Source organism: Furipterus horrens, unplaced genomic scaffold (assembly GCF_987537825.1).
Source record: "Furipterus horrens unplaced genomic scaffold, mFurHor1.1.pri manual_scaffold_5, whole genome shotgun sequence".
NCBI classification, from domain to species: domain Eukaryota; kingdom Metazoa; phylum Chordata; class Mammalia; order Chiroptera; family Furipteridae; genus Furipterus; species Furipterus horrens.
The window spans coordinates 1604294-1619498 of NW_028327175.1; the positions used below are offsets into that span (position 1 = coordinate 1604294).

Here is a 15205-nt window from a genome sequence, read left to right on the forward strand (position 1 = left end):
TTGTGAGAGCCGATGGTTAACTTCTCAGGGAGCTCGCGAGCCAGTTACCAAAGCGGCACCGGAACCGCGGAGGCGGGACTAAGCCCCGAGCACGTGCTGGGCGTCCTGCAGGGGCCACGACACATACACACAGCCCCACAGGCACACGTTGAGCATTTTCATAGATGAGTTTGACTTCGGGCCCATTTCAGGCAAGTCCCCAGTCACTGCGACCTCTGCACTCAGGCGGCATCTGCAGGAGAAGAGGACCGGGAGCCCGTGGGAAGGATGCCTCTCCCTCCCAAATAAACAAACCGGAGGACCTGCAAGTCAGAGAATCACTGACCACAGCGCAATGTCTCTGGCTTTGTCACAAGGACAACAGTTGAACACCTGCTCTGTGATGCCTGCTGTTCTTTGTCTGCCCGCCCCCCTGGCCCCTTCAGGCCGCTGAGGGCAGCCTGTGTCCCCAGCTCGCGGATGCTGAGACAGAGATGCCGTGTTCATGTGAGAAGAGGCGGTTGTCAGCGTGTCTGGAGGCCTTCACGGGAGACGGGGGAGTTCTGGGGGCCAGCATGGCAGCACACAGCCCCACTCCCTCCTGCAGGACCCCGAGGGACACCCACCTGCCTCCCCTGCACACCAAGGGCAAGCGGCCTGCAGCAGCTGGGCTTGGAGACCCGCCTTATGTGGCTTTGGAGGTACGCAGCAACTCCGGGGAGGGGCATGGGAGTCGTGGCCACGAGGACAGCCCTGGTGGTCCCCCATCGCTGTGGTGCTGGCAGACACTTCTGCACACCCCCCTGATGTGAGCACCCCCCCGCCTGCCCCGAACGTCTGACCTCACGGGGGTTGGGGTGGAGGACGCGCCAGGGGCGCTCCGGAAGCAACACGTGCAGGGCTCGCCCGGAACAAAATTTTGCTTAGAGGCCCAGAAGCAGACGGCTGATGGGCTCTGGGGGCCACATTGCAACGGGCAGGCGGCCTTGTTAGGTGGCTTCTTTTCCTCAGCCACAGTCCAGCTTAGCACAGGCTCCTCCTCACTTGAAACGCCTGCAAGCGTCTCCACTGGCTGCGGAGCTGGGAGGGCCTTCTCTTCTGCTGGACCTCCCTCGGCTGTGGAAGGCGGTCAGCTGACTCCCGAAGGCACAGGGCGGGCGCGAGGCAGAACCGGGCTTGCCCACAGGCTAACCTGGGCAGCCCTGGAATGCCCTTGACCTCTGCTGGAAACTACACCTCCACCCGCCCCCCCGTCCCCATCTTACAAAACATTTGGATCTGGGTGGCTGGACATATACTTTGAAGGTGTTCTCCAGAAAATACTTGTGGTTCCTTTAAGAACCTCTGTCTATACCCCTGTGCAGAACGACACACAGGACAAGGTGGTGTCATCCGCTGTGAAGGGCATCTGCACCTCCATTAATCAGGTGGCGTTTGGGAGCCAACTCACAGCTGTTTAGATCATCTTCCTTCCTTGCCAAATTCTACAGGGCTGTATTTTCACATTTTCCTCTTGGCTTCCTGTTGAAGTCTTGCATGAAATCACCGTTCCCGGGGGCTCAGTGAACCTTCGCCGCCATGGCGGGCTGCTTTGTCGGCCAGTAAGTATATGACTCGGGGAGAGGAAGTTTGTGACTCTAAGAAGGGTCAGCGACTGCTCCTGCTCAGGATTTCTGCAATCCATGTGTTGATGCTTTGGGGGTGATCCTTATGATTTCAACCACCAGAATAACATAGCACTGAATTCTTTCTCCAAACGGCTAGTCCAGCCTGAATGGATTAGCAACCAAAAATAACCTAGAAGATTCAAGTTCAACAATCATATACTCATGGCTTTTTTCTTACCCTTGGGATTTTCACTGACTTGACTGTTCATACTGCATTTATGGAATAATAAATACTGAAAATAATGCTTTTCAAATGTTATAATAATGTCATTTAGAAATGACTTTTTAAACAGATGTAGTAAAACAACTATGAACTTGTACTCAAAAGATGAGCAAACAAAATCCTGTACATGAAGAAAACAAAAATATGTAAGGATTTAAACGTGTATGTATATACATCTTACAATGTTCATTTGTGTTTTATTACATAAAAAGTCACTTACAGTCAGTTACCCCAGAAATGCCAGTCCCACACAGCGCCTTGAATTCAGTGCTCTTGTGTGTTGGCGCTTGTACCCGGTACGATCCTAGAAAATGGCAAGTTGAACACAGGCTCTTGGGGCCCAGTGGTGACTGTGTGTTCTGACTGACTTGAGTGCGGTCGCACGAAGTCTTCGATACGTTTCATTTTGATTCTCTGGGTCCCGTCTCTGCTGTGGGGACGCTCACCCCCACTCGCTAGCACCACAAAGGAAATCACCCTCAGGGCCACACTTAAGGGCCAGAGTTCCCAGAACCAGAAGCAGCCCTCAGGGAGACGCGTCTGCATTCTGGCTTTTGCACTGGAACGGCTCGCTGGCGTTTTCAGAGGTCCTCCCTTTTTTTAATGATCATCTGTCTGATCAGGTCTGCCACCTCAGGCCTGATGACTTCCACGGGCTCCTCTGGCCTCCAGCACTTCACCACTTGGCCCTCAGGGTTGACCAGGTATTTCCAAAAATTCCATCTTGGTTCCTTCTTTGAAGAATCTAAAATATCAGAGTACATTTCCATGAGCATGATTCTATTTTTTGTCAGGATTATCAGTTAGGATATGCATAAGTGACAGCTTTGGAATTGAGTGCTAGGGCTGTCAGAATGTCAAAAACAAAATGAAACACAAAACACGCAAACAAGGCGAAACCCAGGAGGTGAGGAACCAGAGTTCTATACACTCGGTGACCCACTGACGATTCTCCTGACCTAGGACCATGAAGTAAAGCAGTTTGTTTCAGATCTATTGATCGAAACAACAAAAAATGTATCTTGTTACTGGCTTAAAACTTCCAGTTTCTTAGCATTTTAGAGATAAAATGATATTCTAAAAGCCCTTTGCAGAGGGAATGTGTGGATTACTTTTCATGCTAGATACATCTATGTTTTTAACATAGTTACATAGTACATAGCTGAAAATGGTAAATTCTAAATATTTTGAGAAATTACAACATCATTCTGATGCGTCTTAATTTATATAAGAAAGATTTTTTCCCTTTTATATCACCCTGGATTTACGTGATTATTGACTAACATGAGAGAAAAACAGAGCCCTGGCTGGGGTGGCTCAGTGGATTGAGTGCCTGCCACAAACCAAAGGGTCACCGGTTTGATTCCCAGTCAGGGCGCAGGCCTGGGTTGGGGGCCAGGTCCCCAGGTGGGGGCGCGCGAGAGGCAGCCAGTCCATGCAGCTCTCACTGATGTTTCTCTCCGTCTTCCTCCCTTCCCCTCTAAAAGTAAATAAATAAAATCTTAAAAAAAAGAAAAAATAGAAACGATTATAACCACTAAAACTTATAGAGCTCCTGCCCTACGCCTGGTCCTGTGCTCAGTGCTTTGGATGGATCTCTCGTGCGCTCTCTCCAGCAGCCCCGTCACCTGGGCGTCACTGTCACCCCCGTTCTGCAGGAGAGAAAAGGGGAGGCCTGGACTGCAGGTCACAGGGCTAGTGAGTGTTAGAGCCCGGAGTGACTCGGGACCTTCTTCCCCAGAGCGCAGGCTCTGTGACCTCCACGGGGCACAGAGAGGAGCAAGCTGGTGTCGGGAGGAAGGTGATAAGCTCTCTTCTGGACCCGTGGGACTTGGGTGTACGTGGGACAGCCCCTCGGAGGAGGCCGCTGGCCACGTGGCTTCGGAGCTTAGGACACAGAGCTCCTCAGGACAGGGGATGGACTAAGACGAGCCCAAGTGGGTTTTAGGGAGAATCCCGAGCACCAGCCAGGGTCAAGGGTGGATGAAAAGAGGCCCCTGCAAAAGGGGAAGAGAAGGGGCCAGAGTGGGAGCCACAGCACCCACCCCCCAGGCTCAGGGGGTCCTGGGGCCGGAAGCCGGCGCTGAGAGGGGGAAACAGTGTCAACCACCCTTGCAAACAGGGTGCAGGCGGCTAGGAGCGCAGGGCCGGAGGTTTTAAAGGCGGGAAGGAGCCCACGAGGGCGCGTAGGTTAAAAACGGTAAATGCAGCCTGATATTTGCTTCTGCGCGCTTCACTCCGCACGCCGCGCCAAGCACGCACGTTGTCTATTTTGTTATTGGGAGCACTGCCGACTAAATCACAATCGATGGCTGGTGTGAGCACATTGTTCCATGAAAGCCTCTGCACGTCACTGGGGAACACAGCCACTTCCTATAACGGAAAAGGTGTCCAGGGCCTGGCTCTCCCGCTGAGGTACCACCCGTGTGGGAACGAGAGGCTGTTGCCCTCGCAGCACCTGTCCTGCCCCCTGGCTGGGCTGCAGTCCCCACCCGCCGCCTCACCCAGGCCCCGAGCAACCCGCACACCTGAACCAGGTGCGCCAGTTTCAAAGGCCGGATTTCAATTGGGCCATCACCTCTGGAGCCTCACCTGGCTCCGGGGAAAGCTCGCATCACGTGACCTTTGTGCTGCCGCGGGGACAGTGGAGTGTGAGGACCTCTTCTAGGGACGAAGGGTCCCAGCACCTAGGAGCGACTGTGCCCCAGCACTTAGCAGCTGTGACTGAGGCTTTCAGGCACGTGTACTGGCTTCCTTCCTCAGTGTCCCTGAAGCACCATTAGCTGGTTTGCGGGACGGCAGCTTCAATGCCTCAATCACAGTTTTATCAGAACTCAGATGACCCACAGTGGAAACAGCACTGAGCAGATCCGCTGCTCATGGGACAAACGTCCTTCGGAGCAGTGGCCAAGCGGCGTGGGCGTCCCTTACTCTCACTACTAACACTCCCACGCAAGCTTAGGACGGAGACCACAGTGATGCTCGCATTCACAAATGAGGAAACAGGCACAGAAGAGTTAAGTTACCGGCCGGAAGCCACACAGCAGAGCAACTGAGTGAGCGGGGTTTGAAGCCAGGAAGACGGGGGCCCAAGCCTCGCTGGGACCCTGCAAAAGCTTGAACAGATTTCTGTAGCTAGTAGCCTAATTGCAGAAGTAGCCTAACTGGACTTTTTTCCAAAAAATCCTTCTGTTCTGTTTTGAATTTTAGCAGAACCCCGGTAAACTGAGTACTATTCATCCTTGAGGCTCTCAGAACCTGGCCACCGCCAAGATGTTTAACCCACAGTGCTCCGTCTGTTCAGGAGGGGGGTCAACATTAACACCGGGATGGGGGCGGGGGCTCTTCCCCAGGGGCGACCCAGGTAAGAGGAGAATAAGACAGTCCAGGAAAATAGCTGTGCCCCGGCTTCAAGTACATTTTCAGTAAAATCACCATCAGGAATAAAACCTAGTGGAATGGATTCATTTTGTCATTCCAGAAGTTAAAACATGGATTTCAGGAACGCTTAACTTCTAGAAAGTCCAGAAGGATGAAGTTCTGGCTCTCTGACAGCCTTATAAAACCTCCCCACGAAAACACGTCACCTGAAACCGGGAAGTCTGGCCCTGACCCACCCGCGTTCCAAACGAGCCGGACAGGCACTCACCGACCAGAAACCGGAAGGCGGGCTCCGCTTCGGGTCCCAGAACCTTGATCTTGTGGAAGATGGGGAACGTGGCCCCGTAGTGGCTGCGGGCGAAGGACGCGGCCTCCGCGCTGGGGCGCGGCTCCGCGTCCCCGAACTGGTTGCAGGGGAACGCCAGGACGCTGAAGTGGGAGGGCCCGAACTCGCGCTGCAGCGCCTGCAGCGCCGGGTAGTTTCCGCCCGTGAGCTGGCAGTCGCTGGCCACGTTGACCACCAGCGTGACCTCCCGGAAAGAGAAAAAACGCGGCCGGAAAGTGAAGCGAAGAAAAGATAAAAAAAAAACAAAAAAAAAACACGCCGTAGGAGTTAGAGTCCTAAGCCACTGAAGGGGCGGGGGTCGCAACCCCCGATGGATGGTTAGTCCACGTGTTCGGACGTCCCGGTTTTACTGAGACGGGGAAGCGCGGCCCCGGCCCGACGCTGCTGCCCAGACCCCGCCGTTCAAAAGGCACCGGCCACTCGGGCCGTTCATTTTCTAAAAAAGGCACGGCGCCCGGTGTCGGGCGAACGTGCCCAGGTCCCCATTACGGACCACAAACGCGTTCCCTGAGCCCCGCAAAGCGCTCACGCGGCCCGCGCACGGGGACGCTGCGCAGAGCTCCCTGCGCGCACCCGGACGGCTCGGCGAGGCACCGGCGACTAGTAACGGTGTCCCCGAGAAGGCGGATGCCGCCAGGAGCGCACACGCGGGACGCGGCCCGACCCGAAAGCACCAACGACCCGGGGCTGCAACTTACTTTGCCCTTGAACTTCTCCAGAGAGACGGGCCTTCCTCGGGCGTCTCTCACGACAAAGGAGTAAAAGCTGCTGACGCGGGGTTTCAGGAACCGCAGCTGCAGCAGCAGGAGGGGCGCCGTGCACAGCGCCATGGAGAGCAGCACCCCGAGCAGCCGCGCTCTGGGCCCCGCGCACCTCGCGGGGGCCGCGGCCGCAGGCTCCATGTTGGCGGGTTCTGCCGGGCGTCTCCGCGCCCGAGTCCAAGGAGGGGCTGAAACTTGAAACCCCGCGCTTCCCGGAGAACCAGGAAGGACGGACTAGCTCGTCCCCCCGCGGAGGGGCAGAAAGACCCTCCTCCGCCGCGGAAGGGGGGCGCCCGCCGCCCCCCGCCCCCCGAACGAGGGAGAGAGCGCGAGAGAATGGCAAGGTATTTCTGATGTGAGCTGCAATTTTTGCAAGAAAAACCAGGACGCTTCGGGGGATTCTTTCGCACCCCCCCCCAGACACTCTGTCGCCAGGAGATGGCGCTCTTGTAACTTGGAAGCGGTGAAGGGCTCCCCAGGGCAGCTTAGCTGCGGAGGGCCGGGAGCGGGGTACCCAGGAAATGGCGCCAGAGGGTGGGTCTGCTAGCGGGACGTGGGACCCGGAGGGCTTGAGTTTTACGTGTTTGTGCGGACGTCAAACAAGCTCCAGGAGCGCCAGGAATTTGTAGTGGGACGCGCAGCGAAAGACCCGAAAGGCTGCGCCCTCCGACCCCACCCCGCTAAGGCAGGCCAGGGGGACGTAGTACAAATACATAGGCTGTGAACAGTGGTGGCTTAAGAAACCCTCCCCTCTCAAAAGAAACTGCGGTCCACTGTTGTTCAAATATTTGGTCACGGCCCGCAGTGAGACACGAACGTCACAATCTAACTCAGACACATACGCAACCGGGAAGTTTTGTTAGTCAATAAATACTCCCCATGTGATCATCAAGACACCTTGGTGAACTGCATTTTTAAAACACCTAGTTCTGATGCCTGAAAATGATTTCACGTTCCACCAATGGGTGGCAACCTATAGATGAAAAAACGCTGAACTCTATAATAAAGCAGGAATTTAACAAATGAGATAATTCACCAAAAAAGGCAACACCCCCTCCAGTTCACCTGTACTTGGGTGCATCTTCTAGCTGCTTTATTTTTACCTTTATTTTCCCTCTGGCTGCCTCCTGCAGGAGGCCTCGCTTTGCTGCTGAAAAACTGAGGGGTAGGTATTGAGAGGGAACACGTTTCCTGGAATCCACGGTCCCTTCAGCGACCTCCAGTCGGCCCCGTGTAAAACCATGTGAAACCCACAGTGAGCTTTGAATTAAGGTGCTGCGTTCCACCTGGGCCTGACCATCATGGTTCCAGAAAGTGCCGAGAACGTGCGTGGGCTGATGTGAGAGCCTGGGGGACTGCCCTTCCCGTCACTGTTAGATCTCTGGGGCTTCGGGTTGCTGCTTCTGTGGGGTGCATGTTTGGGGGTAGATGAGCAAAACCCATAGCCTAGCCATGTAAAACCTGTCAGGCCAATAAGCCCCTTGGCTCTCATGGCCTGAGAAGGGTGTAGACACTAGAAAAGAATTCTCTGTGAGCACCATTTCTGGCAAAGAACACACCTGGCCACGATGGGCATGGCATCACGCGTGAACTGCGACCATTCTACACCGGGCTTTCCGGCTGAGCTAGGGAACAAGTTCCAGTCCCCGTGATTACGTCAACACCGGCCACTGCCACACAGCTCACCCTCCCGGCCTGCTGCTCCACACGGGGCCCTTAGGCTTGGGGCACCGCTGTCACTGGCCCACCTGGGAACGCGGGACATGACGCGCCCCATTGGGACAGGTGCACACTTACGTGTGAGGCACCTCAGACCGCGGCCTCACTCTGGTTTCCAGAGCAACGAGCCTCTTTGGTTTCCCTCTGCCTTTTGTGGCAGGTGGGTTTTATGTCTCTTTGTCCACATGCGATGTTTTGACCAGCCCCTTGGGCTGTCCCAGCACTGGGCTCGGGAACGTCAGCCTTAAAGGTAATTCATACCCTGGGCTCAGGAACGTCAGCCTTAAAGGTAATTCATAGAGCGCTGGCTGCAAACGGAACCACCTAAGCCAATCCCATGACAACCGTGCCTCGAGGGAGGGGACAGAGGGCCTCCCTCCGGGAGGGAGCTGATGGATCACACCCCAGGCCGGGCCCCAGTGCCTGATGTCATTTTGATAAAACCATTACAATAGTTTGCAGTCCTTTGTTTTATAAGAACAGAAACTCCCATCTGGTGACCCAGGGCGTGGCCTTTGAGAAGGCCACAATTCTGCTGTGTGAGCTTGCAACAGGGTGCTGCATCCGCCAGCACCCCAGAAATAAAACAGGGCACAGGCCTGCTGTTCCCCAATGGTGTGAACAGAAAATTCACTCTTTGAAAACGTAAGCAAATCTCTTGTCAAGGATGAAATCCGAGCCAGCTTGTTCATTTTGTGATGCTTAAGGCTTAAACACGTGGTACATACATATACACACACATTCAGTGGAACTCCCACCCTGCACCTGGGTGAACGCCAGCAGTTCTGGCCCTTAGACACGTCTCCTCTCTGCATGCGGCGCCTGTCTCTGTGCAGACTGTAAGGTCATCGCCTCCCGGCTTCCTGGGGCCTCTGCTCTCACTGCCCCCCGGTTCTGTCCCCCGTAAAGTCACTCTCAGGCTATGGGTGTATCCGTACTGCACACTCCTCTGCCTAGGGAACAGGATGCTGGAAAGACCACCAGCAGTCGTTCAGAAGGTCAAGGAAGGCTTCCTGAGGAAGGGGAAGCGATGGGTGAGGATGAAGGTCAAGGTTAAGGGAAGCTCCTGGGTCAGGAATGGGGTAAAGCCCCGTCGAGGCTACAGATAAAGCGTGAGTTATAAAGCCAGCCTCTCACAGGTTGGAAGTCAGTTTTCAGGCAAGAGGAGAAAGCACGCATGAAATAATTAGGGAACAATAGGCAGCAAACAGCTGGGTGCTAAATAAATGACATGTTTGTAGAGAACTTTAGGTGTATATATATTATATATATATAAATACATATAAAAAACATGTTTGTAGTGAGCTTTACACTACACATGGTTTATTTATAGATTAAATAAATATACATATGTGTTACAGGAGATCATGTGTAGTATAAAGCTCTCTCCAGATGTAATTCTTTGAAATAAAAAGCCGTTACTAACTGACCCAAGATCACAGAATTAGGAGGTGGGACAGCCAACGCTAGAGGGCGTGGAGAACAGCAGAAACGCTTGGCTGGGGTCCTGCAGTGACTGGAGGGGCCGGGGAAGGCTGCTGAGCAAGTCGGGGTGTGAGGTGGCAGCCTCGGTCAAGGCCGGATGGGGGAAGGGCCGGAGGCTGAATGTGCCCGGGAGGATAAGATCCCCTGAAACGGCCTTGGGTTGTGTTGCCCAGTAGGATGAGGGGGCGTTGAGGTTCAACAGTGAGAAGATGAACACTGTGGTTTTCATGATTAATTTGAACTTGAACTTGAAATGTCTTGTGGCCAGGATGCTGCTGCATTGGGCTGGTGGCAGTGGGCCGGGGTGGGGAGGACAGCCTTTCAGAGGCTAAGGCAGGGGGGTTGGGCAGACATGCCCGAGGGCCGATGGGTCATCTTTGTTCCTTTTGTCTCTGCCACAAGGTTCTAGAAAGACCGGTCCCCCTAGCATGCCTTTGCCCGGAACGTGCAGGGTTTTCCCACTCACTGAGTGCTGGTGTATCAGGGTTGCTCATCACTAGATATACACGTTTCTATTTCATCTGGTTACTTCCTGGCCTTATTTTTAACTTCTCTGGGTTCCTACTCATGTCTTGGCCCCGGTGCTCCGAATGCCTCGCGCTCCCGATTTGGTGTCCCCGTGATGTGTGTGCTCCAGGCAGACGAGCCAAACTGGTGTGCGTGGTGTTCGGCCTTTGAGCTCCTTCCCTGCTTTGTCTTATTTCCCTTATCTTCCTCTTCCTCTCTATTAATAAAGGCCTGAGTCATTTGAAACTATGCGACAGGCATTTCCTGGGCAGGGGATAGACCCTGGAACAAAAGTTCAAAGACACTGAAGACGGAGCAGCTCCGTCCGCAGCGCCTCCCACACGTGCTCACCTGCAGCCCGCTCCTGCCCTGGCCGCGCCTGCGCACCGTCTGCTATGGACTTACCCTGTTCTGTCCCGAAGGACTCGTTTATCTTATTCAAGCTGGTTTCTGTCAGGGAAAACTTTACATCAACATTGAAAAATGTAGAACACTTAAAAATGCACAATAAAACACAGACTTTTAAAAAATGTTCCCCTGTGCCACTATGGTTCGTCCGCAGCAGAGGGACTGGGACGCTTCTCTACGGCCCAGACATCGTGGAAACCGGTGCTCCGAGTCTCCGGCAGTTCTCTGCGTGGAACGCACTTTTGTCCCTGCCGCTCCTGGGTCCTGGTTTTGTCACAGGGAGCCATGCAAAGTAAGTTTTCTTTTCCTCGTGAATTGCCTTCCTTTCAGTGTGTGAAGACAGTCAGTCCTTTGGGGTGTCTTTCCTCTCAACTAAGCCTCCCGGGGCGCACACTCCATTCCCGTGTTGCTCCGTGACCGTATTTTCCGACCTCCCGTTCCTGGAGGGAAACTCAGATTTCGCACTCAGGCCTGTCCACCTCCTCCTGAAAGCCCCTCTGAGACAGGATGCAGTTCGGGAGCGGGGGCGGGGGCGGGGGTCAGGGTCGGGGGTGTGGGTGGGGGTGGGGGCGGGGCGGCTGGGAGGAGTTATAGCCTGGGTGGCTTGTACACAGAAATTCATTTCTCACAGGTCTGGAGGCTGGGGGTCCAAATCAGGGGCCCCGTGTGTTCCGGCTGCAGCCCTCCCTGCGCCCTCGTGTGTCGGAAGGAGCAGGGAGCCCTGTGGGGTCTCTTAGGGGGGCGCTGCTCCCATCCACGAGGACTCCACCTCCATACCTGATCTGCGCCTGCTCACAGTCACCCGTGGGGCTCGCATTTCCGCATGAGTTCTCAGCAGGGGGGACACAAACATGCCGACGTGGCAGGAGCGGGGGTCCTCCGGGCATAGGTGCTGCGTGGCTTCGTGGGCTCAGACCCTGGTGGGGTGGCTCTGGTTGGTCATGCTGGCGTTGGGGCACTGCATGCTCCCGGGGTCCCTCCTGCAGACAGGACATTGGGACTGTGCACATGGCCTGCTCCCTGGTCCTGCTACCAATCAGCTCTGCGTCCTTCTGTGCTCGGCTCTGCGTCCTTGCTCGGGTCGCTCTTGCTCAATCCCATGGCCCTTCCTTCTCCAGCTCTGCACAGGGAAGAAAAGGGGTCCCTTCTTCACAGGCTGTGAGAAGCTTAAATAAAGACTCCCTCTCAGCAGCTGTCCCAGCGCTTGACAAATGCAGTCATTGGCAGAACGAGGTGGGTTTCTCCTGGACGCACGCGTGAGAAGGGCTGTGTATTGGTCTCCAGTGGCTGCCGGGACAAAGCACCGTGATGACACACCTTGTTCTCTCGGTCACGGAGGCCAGAGCTGGGCTTTGCTGCCCCGCAGGCTGGAGGGGCGGCCCCACGCCTTGCCTCTCTGGGTGGCGGGTGACAGCCAGCGCTCCCCGGCCGTGCATTGCTGCGTTGCTGTGGCCATGTGCCTTCCTGTGTGTGAGGTCAGCGCCCCTGCCTCGCTCTTAAAGGGCAGGATGGTGGTTAGGACCCGCCTGGATAACCCAGGGTAACCTTCCCATCTGAGGACTCTTCATGTAGCCACGTCTGTGCAGTCCTTGCCCAGAGGCGGCAGTCACGGGCTCGGGGATGCCCGTCCGGATACGTCAGGGACCAGCGCTGTACAGTGTCCACAGCAGCCCCACCATTCCCATCCTTTTAGCAACGTGCAAAGGTCCCCGCTCCCCCTGTTCTCGCCACGCCTGTTCTTTACGTATCTATTTTGAGATAAAAGCCATCCTGGTGGGTGTGAAGTGGCGTTGATTTGTGTGTCCAGCGGTTGCAAGTGCTCCTTATGGACACCCTGTAACTGACCTGCCAACGCTGCGGTGGTGACCTTGAGTGCCCCCACGCTCTCGCGCCTGCAGACATGGTACCAAGGTCACACCTGTTCTCAGCTGAGAGAGCGCAGCCTACGGCTTCTCTGCGTGCTCAATGGGAATAAGGAACACACCTGCTTCCCAGGGGGCTCCAGGGTTAAACCTGAACACGCGTGACCTCCTTAGCACACAGGCTTGGATGGTGTGGTGTGTGCCGTCTTCCCTCACACCTCGGAGTTCTCCCTGAAATTCTTGGAGGCGACTTCGCTGGGCCACGCGTGGGACGACTTTTGACACGCATTGCCAGGGGGTCCTTTCCGGCCGCCAATCCACACGCCACCTGCGGAGCCTGCCAGTGTTCGTTTCTAGAACCTTCAACACTGGGGATCGACATTTAAAAAATCGTTGCTTACGTCTTGTTATTTTTTGTGATTTGCATTTATTTGATTACTGGTGTGGTTGATTATTTCGGGGACATTTATATACCTCTTTTGTGAATGGCTTTTTTTATGTCCGGTACCCATTCTTTCTACTGGGTTGGTAAAATTGTCTAAATTTTTCAAAGAACTCTTGATATTAACCGACATGCCTGCCATTTGTTAGAAAATTTATTTCCTGCCCATCACTCGCATTTTAATTTCCCACGGCTTCCTGCGTGGCTCAGGGGCAGGGTCTGTGGGCACCAGGCCCCGGGTGTGCGCAGGGTGGGGGGTAAGGGTACCCCGCAAGCTGGGCCTCAGTTCCCCCAATGCTGATGTGAGGTGCTCAGACTAAACATTTGCTTTTCATTTCCAGCTTTGAAATTTTATGGTTTTATATAAACATGTTGAGTGTTCAGTATAGAGTGTTATTTCAACTTCATATTTTACATTATTTATATTGATAGGTAATAGTAATAACTATAAACATAATTACTCCCTAAGCTTTACATGTGTATGTGTGTGTGTGTGTGTGTGTGTAATATATATATGTTTAAAACATACATAACATTCTCCCAGGTCACAGAACTTTAAAACCTCCTGTCTGTGTTTTATTTGTATTGTACTGGATGAATCATTTATAATTCTCTTAGAAGTTGTTTGCTTCTGCATCATGGTGTTGCAGGAAGACAGATCTCTGGGTCGGGGCATTCTCATGCCCCTCTGTCCAGGTGGCATCCCATGACCCAGGAGATGATGAGCAACTCTTGTCTCCGCCTTCGGCTTTAGGCTGTCCAGGCCACTGAGTCGTGGAATCCTGGGAAAAACAGGTTCTTTTGTGTACTCCATCTGCTTCCTTGTTAATGAAGTCTTGAAATGGAGCTGGCCTTGAGGATTAGGGTGTCTGCCTTGCTTCCTTGATAGGTGCTAGCTAAACCAGGAGTTACCCTGGCTGTATTTTACATATTAATGACACTTTGTAAGAATTCTTTCACTTGTAAAATTCTCCTGTTGTTGGCTGGAATGTCACACCCCCTGTTCTGGTAGCCTTTGAAATCCTAATAAAAAGAGGATGAGGCTTCCCGCTCTCCGCTGATGGTCAGAGCGAGCCACAGCCCTCTGTTCGTTACTGGCGAATAATCCTGCCTGCCGGATTTATCTCAGCGTCCGAGATCGTAATCAACACTACATCATGGAGGTCACCACAAGTTACAGACCCGTTGTTGCGAGGCCTTTGACGTGGTCAGCACACCTGTACTGCGGCTTCCAGAGCACCTCTGTGGGGGGGCTGTGGGCCCCGGCTCCCAGGAGGGCGGCAGCGCCGCGCCAGGGGCCAGCGGCCTTTTCCTTTGGGAGACCATCCACCCAGGGACCTCCAGGAGCTCCGGGACCCACGCTGGAGATAACACTCAGGAGAGAGACCGTGATTATAGGGTGAGGTCATCGATACGGACCATAGTGTCGTCTCAAACTGCCCTTGAACCTTCTGCAGTAGGAAGAGGGGCGTGCAGGCGGGTTGGCCCATGGTCACGGCGCGATGTCTGTGACTGGCAAAGCAAACCCCACGGTGGCTCCTCCTGGCAGCGTGCCTGGAGCCTGGGCCGCCCAGATACTCTTCGCTCCATCACTTTAAACTGCCGAACCGGTGCTTCCGTCCTTCAAAGCAGCAGCTGCGCCTTCCCACGCAGAGGCCCAGCGGCTTGCAGCTGCTGCTGCGGTTGGGGCTGGGCTTGGGGTTGGGTCTTTCATCTCGCCTGTCCTCCCGGCCCTAGGGGACCGAGGCGGGGTTCACTTCTGACCCCTGGACTCGGGACAGGGCCCTGTGCTGTCCTCCTCCATCCTCCCGGGATTTTGGAGAAACCAGGGCCCATGTCTTCACCTTCTGCTCTCCTGTGAAAGACACCGGGGGTGACCTCCAAAGTGATTACTGAATATCTTATTTTAAAAGCCAAATTCAAAGCTAAATGTTACCCTGGCAGGATCCTACGAAGAATCACTGAAGACCCCCATCAAAGGAAGTTTTGAAACAAATCACTCGACTCTCCGTTTCTGCAAGATGCCTCGTGCGCGAGACAGAGGCCGGGAGGAGGACGTTGCCTCCAAGGCCAGGGAGGCGAAGGGCTCGCACCCTGACAAGCTCAGACCCCCGAGTCTGAGCTGCTTTTACAAATCGCTAAGAAAATGACAGTTTCCTGATACAAAAAATGAGTGAGGGAAGGAATGAGTAGAGGCGCCTCAGCAACAAACAGAGCGCACCCTGAACCCGCGAGTGTTTAGTGTCGTCGAAGAGTGAGAAGGGGAAGAGCCGCCGTGAGGTAAAGGTTAAAAACAGTCAAATTACGCACACTATGCTGGACGGTCCCCGGCGCTGTCACCTCCGGCTGTCGGGTGCCTTGCTCTGTCCTTGGGGTCTCTGAGGAGAAGTTCCACGCTTCCTCTGTTTTAAATATTTCCCTTACG

The 15205-nt window shown here is 54.4% G+C and overlaps 1 protein-coding gene across 1 annotated transcript; it reads right to left on the bottom strand.

Annotated features, from left to right (window-relative positions):
* Positions 1–2034: 2034 nt before the first annotated feature.
* On the bottom strand, positions 2035–6717 carry GPX8 (glutathione peroxidase 8 (putative)). The gene is made up of 3 exons (XM_090276113.1): positions 6295–6717; positions 5519–5780; positions 2035–2614 (listed from the first exon to the last, which is right to left on the bottom strand). Exons 1-3 carry the CDS (start codon positions 6496–6498, stop codon positions 2451–2453), a joined length of 630 nt encoding a protein of 209 aa, XP_090132239.1. The 5' UTR covers positions 6499–6717; the 3' UTR covers positions 2035–2450.
* Positions 6718–15205: the final 8488 nt, after the last annotated feature.

Bases quoted from the DNA above. Each gene is read 5' to 3' on its own strand.
- GPX8 (XM_090276113.1), bottom strand. From the start codon at position 6,498: ATGGAGCCTGCGGCCGCGGCCCCCGCGAGGTGCGCGGGGCCCAGAGCG. The intron at 5,781-6,294 runs GTAAGTTGCAGC...TCTTTCCGGGAG, and splicing joins TGGAGAAGTTCAAGGGCAAA to GTCACGCTGGTGGTCAACGT. The intron at 2,615-5,518 runs GTGAGTGCCTGT...CTGATATTTTAG, and splicing joins CGCCTTCCGGTTTCTGGTCG to ATTCTTCAAAGAAGGAACCA.